Genomic DNA, 14,779 nt, shown 5'->3' with positions numbered 1-14,779 from the left:
AGCCGCCCTAATGTGTGCAGGGCTATGAATATGCCTCCATCGACTATTACTACAACTATGAAGAATGCTAATAAAATAAAACAATCAATGCAAAGTGGTGGGTAACATTTTTGGTGCCCGGATCTAACCCTGTGATTTTCGATTGACTCCATTATATAAAGAATTCCATTTGCACCTGTCCCCCCAAGGAACCTAACCATGAAGTAAATTGAGGGCTACCTGTATTTTCCAAGAAGAAAGACTGAAATACTCACATAGATACGAATTGTAAAAAATAAAGTTTCAGCTTTAGTAACATTAACATTTAAAAATGTTTTCTCTCCCATGAGGGAAATTGCAGGTGATTTTATTCACAGTCCACATACCAGTAGCTCACTCCTTGCATACCAGTTGTTGGGAACCTCTGAGTTACCTCAATAACTTTCTGAGGATGTTTGTTTGTTTGCCATTTGGTTTTTAGGAGCATTAGCAACTAAGGCCATATTGCTCCGGGGATAATGTGGTGGTCATTCCCTGACCTTTCCGCATCCTTCATATTTGGTGGTCACAGGCTCGAACCCCAGTCTAAACAAGGAACGTGTGCTACGCACTGCCCGCCCACCTGGCTACGGAGGCACCTTTCAGAGAATGAATAAGGGTATCAGATACAATGTTAGTTGTCTGACAGCAACAGGGGTTCCACATCTCCACGTTGCATACTCAGTTTGTATGACACAGAACTCTGTGGAGGCCAGAGATTTAAAAAGTGTGTGGGGAAGGATTCGTTGGGTAGTGCTATGTTCCGTGGTTTTTCCTGACCACTTAGCCATTGGATCCTTGAGGAGGCAGGTCAGGCAACCAGTAGATTATTTAAGTACTCTGGCAGGCCCTGCCACCTATTTTCCAAGGATTTCAGTGGCAACACACACACACACACACACACACACACACACACACACACACACACACACACACACACACACACACGGGGGATGAACACTAGAATCTGGAAAGACAGAGGTTTACGAGAAAGTGTTTGAATTTTTAGACTGATTAGAATTTGGTAGCATTGTTAGGGGGCGTACTCGGTCAGTTTAGTTACAGTGGGGAGCGGAGAGACTGAAGACGGGGGAAAACAGATAGAAGAATGGGGATGATAGAGTAGGCATCCCTAAAGAGTTCAGTGGGGAAGAGCCCCCATGTGAAGTATGGGGAAAGGCAAAGAGTGGAGGAGACAGCGACCTGTCTCATCCCTCACCCTAAGATTAAAACCCTCCCCCTGCCTGAGATTGGGTTTTAAAGGGAACCTGGTTTGAGTACCCAATTCAGATAGCCAAATGGCATATTGGTAGCAAAGCCACAGTTTGTCTTTGTTGGTGATGTTTTTTGTCAGGTCCATGTAGTGTCGAATCCGGTAGGAAGGTCAACCTACCAATCCAGCTCCGGGAGTAGGATATGTTAGCTGGCAGTGGAGAATCCACCAGATGAGGGGGCAGGGGAGAGACACACATTTACTCCATTCATAATCCACATTCTCACCCTACTTGCATTTTATTTTTATTTCTTATAGTTTAATATATATATATATATATATATATATATATATATTTTTTTTTTTTTTTTTTCCCCTCCCTGTTAGGTTATATATATTCATTCATCTCCTTCTCACACATCTGGGGGGGGATGCAATTTTAAATACTAATGCTTAATAATTAAGCATAAATAAGAAAGAATATAAAAGATTAAAACTAGGGTTAGTGTGTACTTAACATTTATGGTTTGTGATCTTTTTTTCACGCACACTCATTCATTCATCTGGCTTTCATTTCATTTGTTTGACTCTTGCTTTCTGCACTGCACTCTGTGGGCACCCTAACTTACTGTTATTCTTCAGTTGTGGTGCAGGCCTAGCCTATGTGTAAACTATACACAGTTTTTTGCAGGCCAGGGGAGAATACAGTGATAGTGTTGTTAGTAAATATATTAAGTGGAGTAAGTTATTATTAACTTTGTATTCTTTCAGACAATTACATTTCCTCTTCCACTCATTTCTATTTACCACAACACTCATTCACTCTCTTTCCCTCGTGTTGGGTCACTCTTTCTTTCACCAAAACTGAAATTTATTCCCTTTTGCCATAATTTCTAATTCACTCCTTCACTCAGTGACCAACCTACTCATTCTGTCTTTCATTCTACATTGCATCCCTTTGCTACCAGGTTATTGGTATTTTTCAGCCAATCTCCTTCCCTGGCTGCCTGTACAACCCCCCCACCCCAGTCTGATTTCATATACAATGTTCTCAAGATATGGCTAAGAATCTGTGAGGAGGGATCTTGCACATTCATTAGCAATAATTTCAGAGATAAACAGTTGTTCATGTTGCTACTATGATATTTCTGGATAACTGCAATTCACAGTAACTAGGAGGAATTGTTTGGTATGCGATTTTATGTTCAATTTTATATTTTTTTGATTTTCTTTCCATAAGTTCTCAATGTTGGTAAGTCAATATTGAGGATTTATGGAAGTTCAGAAAGAAATAAACTTCCATAAAATACAACTTTTACAAAATTCTGGATTGGAATCTTTTTTTGCACAGCACAGAGACTGAGCTTTTGTAACTGCCCGTGTATGGTACTTTGCAATACACATAGCTATACAGCCGACCGGGCTAGCCGGGTGGGCAAAGTGCTTACCTGGCAACCCAAAGGTCACGGGTTCGAATCCCGCCTCGGGCTTGGATCAAAGTACTGCAAAAACCTTGGGAGGTGTATTATGGCCACAGAAGCCGATGTGCCAATAACTGCCAAAAAAAAAATAGCTATACTGTGTCTTCCCAGCACATCATTTCTAAATGGTTAGCAGTTCACGGAGTTTGGAGTGTATGAGGCCAAATACACTAGCAAGATAACATGCTTTTACCACATACTTTTACTAGTTGGCCAGGTTGTGTAGGGAAGTGGATGTTACATATAGGTGAAATTTCTCTGTTTTAAATTATGTCATGATTCTCTGTGTCTATAACCTTTTTGCTGCGCAATTCTTGATACTACTTTTCTTCTTTTGAAGATATTTAATTTCAAACTGCCATTTGCTACAATCATTAGGAGTTGACTGCAGCAATAGGGAAATGTCACTAAGGGATGTAAATTTAACATGTTTCCTACCTTTACACATCAGTTCAAAATGCACCCATGTGCTTTGCCATCCTTTAATTTCTGTGATGTAATGCCTATGAGCAGTCATTCTTAAGCAGTCAACCAAAACAGCCATAAATCAAAAGGCATACACTTGTGCGTTCTGCTTGTGTTGATATTAATTTATGTACATGAATAAACTTATTACAACATTTAAAGATTTGTTCTGATATTTAGCTCGGTACAAAAGCGTTTCCTTTTACCATTTAATTCCAAACTTAATTTTCAACTATATGTATGAATTTTTGGAATGCTTGGTATGTTGGAATGTCGAATTTTTTTCAACATTTTGAAAAACACAGTATTGAATGTGTTAAGCACAGCTTAACACATTCAATACCACCTAAATGTGTGAATATTTTTGTGGATATTTTTAACCTTTCACATGGCTCTGGGGAAACTTCTTGGGGAATTACAGGTTTCCCACATACAGAGATCAAATCAGAAACATAAAAAAATATGCACATCGTGTGCTTGAAATGTAAATGCTAAGGTGGAGTCTGGGAATAAACCTGAGAAATAGAGGGTGGTATGAAGAATGCACCCATTAGGGAAAACAAACTTAGATGGTAGGGACAGGTCCTAAGCGGCCAAGTCCCAGGTCGAAGGAGCAGAGGCAGGACCGAAGATGACAATGAAGAACAGAGTGTGGCAAGATACGTAAGAATTAGGACTCATTCCAGAAGACTGTGCCAACTGTACTACATGTAGCACCCCATCCATGTCACTGACCAGATTACACCAGGGAGAAAAAAAAAAAAAAAGTGCTTGAAATATCATTATTTACATTCACATTAAATTTCTTTCCCAAAAACCTTGGCATGGTGAGTAATGAGTGACTACTGCTGGATTTTTTTACAATAACATTTCAGATAAAGTAACAGTAATAGCCATACAGTGCAAGACAGCCAGGGGCTTTTGTTGCACTGGCCGGACACAAAAAAAAAAAAAAAAATTATTTACATCCTCACATAGGTATCAATCTAGCTGACTTCTGAATTTATTCAAGATGCCAGCCTCAACTAATTGAAAACGCAATTTCCTCCAGCAATCGGATACTCACTGGCTAAAAGAAAACTTCCTACAATCTTGTCTAGAACGCTTCCCCTAAAAGTTGAATTTATCCCTCTGAGTTGTAGAATACTCTAGAGCAGTAAAAATTCTCCCCTCGTTCATTTTACTAACCCCTCTCAGAGCATTATACTCCTCAATTAGATCTCTTATGACGTGCCTTGTTACCAAGCTAAATCTCAACAACCCACAATCTGAGTCTTTCCTCATATGGTCTCAATTTTGCCAATTGCCTGAGAGTTAGCATTAGCATTACAAGAGGAATGTGATGCAAGAAAGCAAGCTTATACAGCATCAGCAAAGAAAAAATAACATCCCATTTCACCCATCCATTCACTCCAAAAGGTTGTCTAATTCTTTTATTTATTTAAGCTATCAACTTACAATGTCAGACGGAAGACTGGATGGGTGATTTTTCCAGCAATCAACAACTCGTTGGCTAAACGCAAATTTCAGCACATCTCTTCAGAAACGGTTTTTCCTCAATTTGAATTTATGCCCAGTCAAGTGCATAATCTGAGCAAGGGCCAGAATCCCATTAGCATTATGCTCAAACCATTCAAAGCATTATACACCACAATCAGATCATCTTGCAGGTGTGTAGTCTCCAAGCACTGAAATTTACAGAAGGGAAGCCTTTCTTAGTAAGAGCACCTTTTTATTAGTATTAATAAAATGGCCAGATGGTGCAAGGAAACCTTGCACACTCTGGCCATTGCTGCACCAGAAAAAAAAATAAATAAAAAAATAAAATAAAAAGCAGCAGCTTAGAAAATTAAAAAAAAATAAAATAAATAAAATAATAATAATAATTAATAAGAGAAAAGGAAATAGACAACCTACGTGTTTCCCTACTCCTGTAAGTAATCATCCAGCTGATCTCGGAATTTCCTCAAACTGTCAGCTTCTACCACTCATGTACATTCCAGTAATTTTTAAATCACCGGCTATAATAAAACTTCCTTCAATCTATTCTAAACATCTCCCCCGGTGATTTGAAATTATGGCTCCTATTTCTGGAATCATTTATAACCATCAAAATTACGTCCTCATTCATTTTACTTATGCCTCTTGGAGCCTTAAACACCTCAATCAGGTCTCCTCTAAAATGCTTAGTTTCCAAGCTCTGCAACCCACATATTCGAAGTCTTTCCTCATATAACCGCCCATCTGCTGATCTCACAAGGCGAGTTACCCATCTTTGGACCCTTTCAAGAAGCACAATGTCTTTCTTTAGGTGCGATTTCAATACTTGAACACAGTATCCCAAGTGTGGTCTAACAATAGCATGATATAATGGGATTATCACGTCCCTATCTCTACTTGCAAAAGTTCGATAGATCATCGACAGGACACCATGGGCCTTTCTTGCAACCTGTTTACAATGCTCAGAGAATTTCATGTCTGACCATATCGTAACACCCAAGTCCCTTTCCTCCAGTACTGGGTTCAGTTGAACTCCACAAAGTGAATAAGTTATTTTGGGATTACTGTTTCCAGGTGCAATATCTTACACTTTGTTGGATTAAAGCATAGCTGCCATTTTTCTGACCATTCCTGAAGTCTATCTAGGTCTCTCTGAAGAAGCTCAGCTTGACAGTGATCATTAATTATTCTACCAATTTTAACATCATCTGCAAATTTAGACACCATGCCCTCAATCCCTTCATTGATATCATTGAAGAAAATCAAAAACAACAGTGGTCTCAATACTGATCCTTGGAGAACCCCACTTCTTACATTAATGTAATCTGAGGATTAACCATTTATCACCCCCTCTGCCTTCTACCCTGAAGCCATTCAGCTATCCATCTAAGGATTTTCTCTATGATTCCAACGTGTTCCAGCTTATAAAGTAACTGCTCATTTGGGACTGAGTCAAATGTTTTGCTGCAATACAAAGAAACATCAAAATTATTCCTGTCCAGATCTTGGTGACCCTGCCAAAATAGCCAACCAGATTAGTTAGACATGGTTTTCCCTTTACAAAACCATGCTGAGTATCCTTCAAAATTTCATTTTTATCTAAATGATTCTGAATTCCACTCTTGATCATTGTCTCCATGATTTTCCTTACTACTGAAGTTAATCCTTATGTATTGCAGATACACTGGCACTTTTGCAATCCAACGGAGTCCAGTGATGCTCTCATAATTAGCCTCAATGGTTCAATGCATTCACTTGCCACTTCTCTTAAGATTACCATCAACCCCAGGAGTCTTACTGGCCTGTAAGCTTGAAAGTTTTTTCATTAAATAAACATGTGAAATATCAACATTATTAATTCCTTTTTTTTTTTTTTTTTTTACTTCACACCCATAATTCTCATTGACACAGAGAGTTTTTCTTCTATAAATATCAATGCAAAGTCACTGTTAAGTTCATCTGCAACTTCAGCTGGGGTTTCTAATACTATCCCACGTCCATCACATAAGGGTCCAATCTGTTTGGCCTTCTCTTCTTTGCATTTATATATGTAAAGAATTCCTTACCCCCTTCTTTGCTCTTTCCAGCATTTTCTCATAATCTGCCTTTGCCAGCCTAACCTTTTATGTGGCACTACTGCAGATCAGTTTGTAGCTGTTATTGTGATTTTATTTATTGTTTCTTTATCAAAAGAAACTTCAGAAGTTGTACAGAATTTTATCATTCACTATCTAAGGTAATTATGCCGCTTACTCTGATGATATGCACTTGCACAACATAACAGTGGTTTCTTTATCAAAACTTAATCAAAACAAAGACTTTCAGCCATCAATTATTAGATTAGTAGAAAAAATTGCAAGAGAGAGAGACATATCGGTATATTAGCATTGGCCACATGGTCATAGCTAGTATCAAACTGAATAAAAATTGAATGTTGCCAAAATGCATACGTAGTATTATTCTAGATTAATAAATCAAAATGAAGATAACTAATATAACTCCATATAAGACTGATCTTAAATTGGGAGAATTATGGATCCAATTTCAATACCACTTAACCTATAAAAAAGGCACCCAATAGTTTTATAAAGCACAAGAGGCGCTCTCTCTCTCTCTCTCTCTCTCTCAAAACTATGATAAAGTCCAAAGTTTTTAAGTTTGAATTTTTGCTATTGTTATAGCAAGATTGTCAGAATGATTGGGTATTAAACTAATAGTTTTCTCATTGGTCACTGAGTTTAACAAAAAATTGCAATTTCCCATAATTCTTACAATTTAAGCTCAATCTTACATTTTCAATTTCTTATAATTTATATTTAGTAATCCAAATCAAAGTTACTGCTGGGTTGTGCAAATATTATTTGATAGATACAAGTTGTAACATTAATAAGACTGGGCATGCCACAAAAAAAAAAAAAAAGTCACCCTGTTGTGTATTTTTACTCCCATTATGCAGAGTCAATTTATATGGAGATGCTGAATGAATATTTTGTGAATTATAAGATCATTTCATTTCTCCCATTTCGTGTCAATGAAGAAATGAAACAGCTCAACACAGAAAAACTGTGGTATAGTCAATTTTTTGGGATTCTTTCTCAAGCAATTATAGTAATGAAATTGGAATAGCTTTTTCTCTAAGATTTTTCTTCCAGTTACATTTCAAAATACTAAAGCACAAGCAACTTTAATTGATTTAAATCCAAATTCCAAATCTTGAACTGGTTGGTTTTTACACATACTAAAATTGGAACCCTCAGCATCAATCTGTATACTCAAAATGTTCAATTATCAAATGCCGTTTTTGATGGAGAAATCAAAGTTCCAAGTAGCATTACACAATAGTGTTACAACGGGGTGAAACAACTGAGATGGGATGATTAGCAGCATCAACTAAAGACAATTTTTCTATTATCAACAGTGTAGAGTTATAGCTACTAACTACAAACCTGCACCGCTACTATCTGTTCAGTAAAAAATGACAGACTAATTGTTCCTCTCATCATCCAGCTAAAATATCAACTAGATAATGAGTGTAGTCATTATTTTTGTTTTCATATTTGAAACTTGACTTCTGTAGATGATGGTGCCACAGTACCAATGACTAGTGGTTTGTTCAGTTTTGGCATTAATTTGTAATTTGGAATCCATAAAAATTTTTCTAATGTGTAGTCATCCAAAATAAAATGTATAACTCTACTTATTTTCACACTTCTAATTATTATTTCCCTTTAGCTTTCAACTTAATAAGGATTTGCTTTCAGCCAGATGGTAGTTGATCACTGGAAACAACTTTCCATAGTGTTGTGGAGATGCATAGCTTGAATAAATATAATTAGACAAGTTATTACAGGGGATGGACAGATGATGTGGAAGTTTTTTTGGCTGCTGATGTATTAGCTTGCTTCCTTATATCATTTACCAATACTAATGTCAGAATGGAATATGAAAAACTTCATACATTTGAAATGTTCTTTCATTTCAGATATTAGAGAGAAAAGAGAAGACTACATAAAACAATTATGAGACATGACATACTCACCTGGAAAGTTGATACAAGAACATTTTCCCCTAAAGACATGGCAATTGCTTGCAACATCTGATCCTCCTCAGACATTTCCCAGTCTACACCTAATCCCTGTCAAGGAAAGTTGAAACAAATATCAAAAAATCTTATAAGTTTTAGTGCTTATTTAACAGCACTAACCACAACCACAATTGCCTGTTAATAGGCTCATGTATAATCACAGTGACCATATACCCTCCAAGAAAGTTTTTCATAGCAAGGTATTTTTTCAGAATGTAAAAAACATACAAAACTTACAAAATTTATTTTCAAAAGTGACCAAAAACAAACCACTACCTACTGAATATAAAATACAAACATGAACAATAACAAATGGCAATCATGAGTGAATCAATGATAAAAAAACAGCTGCCTATCAGATGCTGCGCTTATAAAGAAACAAAAGTCCATAAAAAAAACTGGAGAACATGATCAGAGAAGTAGAAATAAACTAAATGAATTACAATTCAAAACAAACTGGTTAAACAGGAAAGCACATAAGAAATATTGCTGTGCACAAATTTTATGTTAAGTCTGCAGATGCACCAGTAACCTTGATTAAAGAACTATTTATTTAATTAAATTGGGATAATTTAATTTGAATCCACGAATACAACTCAATGCAAATTTTTCATGCAACATAACATATACAGTTCAATAAATGAGTAAGGACTTCAAAGAGAGGAAATTATACCACGGATATAACACGCCAATGAAAAAATACTTTTACCTTCTTAACGCTGTTGTCCATGCATTAAAATTACCTGTCAAAGTACCTTTAGAAGAAAAAGTAAGATCTTCAGTTACTCTATTCAAATTCAGTAAGTAATCTATAACTATTAAGACAAAGAAGTTCAAGATGACATGATACAGGTTATTCATATATGGCCATTTTTGATGACAAAAGCATAATTTTAATTTAAAAAAAAAAGTAAGAAAATAAGTGTAATCGCTTCATTACTATATTTGACGAGGAAAAAAATTAAGATAAATTTCTTTCATGACAGTGCTAAAAATATTGGTTAGCTATAAAAATCAACTAGGTTAAATCGTTTTCCCAACTCCCCTCCCTCCTTTCCAATTTCTCTCACTTAATAAATACTGCCATTTTTAACATAATATATTAATTTAATATTCATTAATATTAATTCATATTAATTACTTAAGAGGAATGAAAAATTTAGAGAAAAATATTCATTCAATAAGCTTTATGTTTAAAAATAAACACCAGCACAAACCACCTTGCAATTTTCAAAATGCTTTTTTAGAATGTAGTGTGTGATTTCTAACAAGCTGCTAAGGATATGGATTAATATATTATGAAATAATTATAATTTTATTACAATGCAAACTGAATATAATATGGATTGCAGACAACTTTAAGACCCACGATATAAGTGAACACCATGATAGAAGAGGGGGGAAAAAACTATTTTTCCTAGGTTTTACTTCCCTCCACCCAGCAGTGATTTGCTCCCAATGCCACATTGCTCCAGTTTATATAGCAGTCTTTTATGATCAACAGTATCAAAAGCCTTCCTGAAATCCAAGTATATGATATAAAAATAAATTTTTGCATTCAGTTCCATCAGGCCATCACTTCTTTAACCAGTGACTCCATAATTTTCCCCTGGAACAGACATTAAGCTAACAGATCTGTAACTACTCATATCATTCATTTTTTGAACCCACTTTATGAATTGTGGATATATTTGTACATCTTTGTTCCATATAGGGACCTCCCCCGAATCCAAGGATGCTCTAGTAAATATTACTAAAGGCTTGCTTACCTCTTTTGCTGCCTCTCTTAATATTATTGGATAGATCACATCCACCCCAGGTGGATTTTTTATGTTTAGCTTCAACAATTGCTTTTGCACTTTCCTCTCAGTTATCACAGTCATTTAGCTTGCGATTGGAGTTCAATAAACTTGTGGCATCCACACCCCTAAAGAATTCCTCATGATTGAATGTAGATGCAAAATACCCATTCAATTTGTCAGCAACCTGAGCAGGGTAAACAACAGTTAATGCACTGAATCCCTTCCTTCTAACTGTTAATCTCTGCTGCTTTTCTTTGCCAGACACAACTCAATGTGGCTTAGCTTACCTAACATCCTTTGTGACTTGATTGCAGACTAATTTATATCTAATACAGGCTTCTGAATCACGTGATAATTTACATGCATCCCAAGTCCTTTTTGTCTCTGCCACTTGTCTCAATAGTTCATCTGGCATCCATTTAGTTCTAATTTGCCATTACTTGAGAATTGGGAAAAGTAAAAAGACAGAGAATGAGAATGATCAATGTGTACGTGCAGCCCGAAAAATGTAAATTTATTATAACTGTTAAATTTTTCCTTGGTTGGTGGAAATAAATTATTTTTTCTGCGCAGAAATTAATTCACTATTTAGGGAAGAGATTAACCACAAAGTTGCTTCACACGTTTTTTGTCACATTCAATACTTTAATGAGTAAAATTATAGGACAAAAGATAAAAAATATTGGCAAATCCAACAATGTGATGCTGCAATGCAGGCTTCTTTTTTAAGGGAAACATTTTTAAAGTTAATTCACCAGTGCATGTTTTGGTATCTACAGCTTGATATTTAGTCATTTTAAATTCTATAAGAGAGAGAGCATGAATTCACCTACAAAATTAAGCATAACATGCAGAAACTCTGTTGTGAGTGATAGCAGAATTGATAGTGGCAATTCTGCTGATTGCTTCTTATCCCACCATGTATGATAGAATACAAGGGCCTATAATAACCCAGATTTGGCTCTCACTAGGAGAACTGTATCATAAACTTAAGAAAGGGAAACCAATATCATGCCATGACAACAATAGAGCAAAATGTATGACACCTAAAGAAACTAGTGATGGACATAATATAGTCATAAACATTAAGTGAAATTAGGTGATTATACAAAAAACAATGGTGGAGGGTCTCAGTCCAATGTCACCAAAAGTAAACAAACTGCTGTTACCACATAGCCAACAGTTACATTCAGCGATATATATATACAGGGCGTCTCAAAAATATTGGTACAAACATTTAGGGGAGGTAGGTACCATCTGAAAGAATGTGACTCGCATAGGAACCCATAACCGGAAACGTCACGGGAAAGTAGAAGCAGAAATGACACAAGACAGTAATTAGTGGCAAACATTTATTTGACATAATATCAACAATGGAGTACGAGATGGATGCAGTTCATGATGGTACAACAGATGTTTGAAGGTTCCACCACGAGACGCGATGCATGCGTGACATCGATGCAGCATGGATTGGTGGACACGGTCGAACACACCTGAAGTTTCCTTGACATTAGCAGCAGCAGTGCAGACGAGTCTCGCCACAAGATCCATTTCAGTCTCCACAAGCGATTCATACACAGTAGATTTGAGGGCCCCCCACAGAAAGAAATCAAGACTCGATAAATCAGGTAAGCATGGGGGCCAGACAATGGGTCCACCACGGCCAATCCATCAACACTCAAAATGCTTGTTCAAATGGTCACGAACACACCTTCCATAATGGGCAGGTGTCCTGTCATGTTGAAACCAAATGTTGCATCTCACATTTGCTGGAACATTGTCAAGAAATCCTGGTAGAACTTGTTCAAGAAAGATCTGATATTTAGTGGTGTTCATGTGGGATGGTAACAGGTATGGGCCGACTAAGCAGTTACTGACCATACCTACCCGCACATTTATTACGAAGCGATGTTGTGCCACATGGGGGCAGACACTGTGTGGGCCCTCTGCTAATCCATACACTAGGTGCATGTCTGCCAGCTCACAGTTCGTATATCGATGCACGCTCTTCGTGCAGTGACTACTGCTTGAATAAGTAAACCAGAAATTTTACCTCTCGCGAACTGATGAACAGCGCCGTGTACCGACTTACGGTGACATTTCCGGTTATCGGTTCCTACGCGATTAACATTCCTTTAGATGTTACCTACCCACCTCCCCTAAACGTTTGTACCAATATTTTTGAGACACCCTGTATATATAGTTGAACTTCCCTATAACGAATTCGATGAATCCAGCGAAAAAATTCGTTATAGAGAAATTTGGTTATACAGAGTATCTTTTTTATTAGAAATTGTTATCTTATTAGAAAATGGAAACAAATCTACATTTATTTTTAATGTATTTTATTTCAAAAACATACTTATTTAAATTACGTTTACACAATTTTTGCCGGTAAGTATCACAAATTAAAACAATTTAATTTTCGTTTGCACAGTACAATTGAAAAATTGTCTGATTATCAAAGAAAACCTCATTTGTTCAGAGCATTAAAAACATTATCAGTAACATTTTCACAAAACTGTAGACCAATATGAACCGTTTTAAAAGCATTAATCATTTCTTCGCGAGTTGGCTTTTCTACGGGTTGTTCTGATGCGTCTTCAGCGTCATTATTAATTTCTTCGTGATCATAGTCACGTCTAACGCTGTTCAGCACTATTTCATCTTCATTTGGATGTTCTGCTCTAGTCAGATGTTGATCTACATAAACATAACTATGCAGTGTTATTTCATTTTCGATGTTTCAGGACGATTCTAATAATGTCCAAAAGTTTTTCAGTTGCAAAAGGGGCAGTTCATCTTGTTCGTCCAGTTGGTGTTCGACTTCTGTATTGAATGCAAATCCCACTTTCGAAAAACAATTTTGAATAGTGTATTCAGTGACATCGTTTGTCCAAACTTTTGCCAGTTCAGAGATGCAATCTCTAAGGTAACCTCCAAGTTTCTATTTTCTGATAACGCATTGACAATTTTCATTACTCTTCTCTTTCGATAATAAAATTTTAAATTTTTAATAATGCCTTGGTCCATTTCGTTGTTGTTTTGACGTTACGTTTGGTGGTAAAAACAACAACTTCACATTTTTAAGTTTGGCAGAAATACTGGCAGGATGTGCCGGACAGTTGTCAGTTACCAACATGTTTTTCCTTTTTTCTTTTGTTATATGTTTGTCTAGTTTTAATATCCATTCTTCAAACATATCACTTGTCATCCATGATTTTTTTTTATTAAAGGTGTAGTCAACTTCCAAAGATTTTGTGCCTTTAAAACATCTTGGGTTTTTTGTATTCCGATGACCAAAAGTCACTTCCTGTCATATCTGCTTCAACTAGAACAGTGTTTCTTTCTTTCCGCCAAAACATTTATCATCCTTAAAACCAAGTGTTCTATTCGGTAAATATTTAAAGAATAAACCCATTTCGTCAGCATTAAAAACATCCTTACGCTATATTCTTCCAAAATCTTCTTTAAGGTATTGTTCCTCCAACTGTTGCAATCTTCTTCGTTTACATTAACACTTTCTCCACAAATAACCTTTTTCACAATTCTGTGGTGCTTCTTAAATTTATCTAGCCACCCAGTGCTCGCATTAAATTCTGTATGTCCAAGGGACTGTGCAAATTTCAGAGCTTATTGCTTAATTATTAGGCCCAATATTGGGATATTCTTTTCATGGCTCATTTGCAGCCATTTTAAAACAGCTTTAGCAACATCTTCGTATATACACAACTTAATTCGCTTCTTGTCTGCTCCTCCTTCAATTGCATTTAAAATTGATTCTCGATTTTTTTAAAATCATTGATAAACTGCTTGCAGGTATGCCATATTTCTCCACAACATCTTTTTTCTTAAAACCCTGGTCAATATCATAACAAGCTTTGCTTTATCATTAATACTTAAACACTTTTTTCTTTTTCGGCTGATGCTGCATAAGCTCATACACTTGCTTTCTTGCATCAAATGCCACTGCTACTACTACTACTACTTTCTCTTCGACATTGTTTCCGCAATTGTCGAAATTCCTCTATTGCAGCTCTTGTCGATACATACACCGCAAACTTCTCTGCGCTGGCCATACAGTGAATTGTTAGTACCACCTACTCAATGACGTTCGCCTGCCAATTCAACAGTATCACATGACCTTTCCTATCAATCACTTTGAAGAAATGTACGACTTTGTGAATTTCTTTTATTCTGCTTTCATTCATATATA

The 14,779-nt window shown here is 36.2% G+C and overlaps 1 protein-coding gene across 6 annotated transcripts in view; it reads right to left on the bottom strand.

Annotated features, from left to right (window-relative positions):
- HUWE1 (HECT, UBA and WWE domain containing E3 ubiquitin protein ligase 1) overlaps positions 1 to 14,779 on the bottom strand; it is a 1,105,343-nt gene that overhangs the window by 631,209 nt on the left and 459,355 nt on the right. For 5 of the 6 annotated variants that reach the window (XM_090389849.1, XM_090389845.1, XM_090389850.1 and 2 more), the window contains exon 35: positions 8,717 to 8,812. The exons of the other annotated variant lie outside the window; for it this stretch is intronic. In XM_090389849.1, coding sequence (XP_090245975.1) covers positions 8,717 to 8,812 — 96 coding nt within the window. The remainder of the gene's footprint in view (positions 1 to 8,716; positions 8,813 to 14,779) is intronic. 6 annotated transcript variants of the gene reach the window in all.

The sequence above is a fragment of the Mastigoproctus giganteus genome, chromosome 2 (genome assembly GCF_048544385.1).
Source record: "Mastigoproctus giganteus isolate SK-2022 chromosome 2, ASM4854438v1, whole genome shotgun sequence".
Classification (NCBI taxonomy): Eukaryota; Metazoa; Arthropoda; class Arachnida; order Uropygi; family Thelyphonidae; genus Mastigoproctus; species Mastigoproctus giganteus.
The sequence above is the reverse complement of the archived record's forward strand: the minus strand, read 5'-3'. Positions and strand labels throughout refer to the sequence as shown.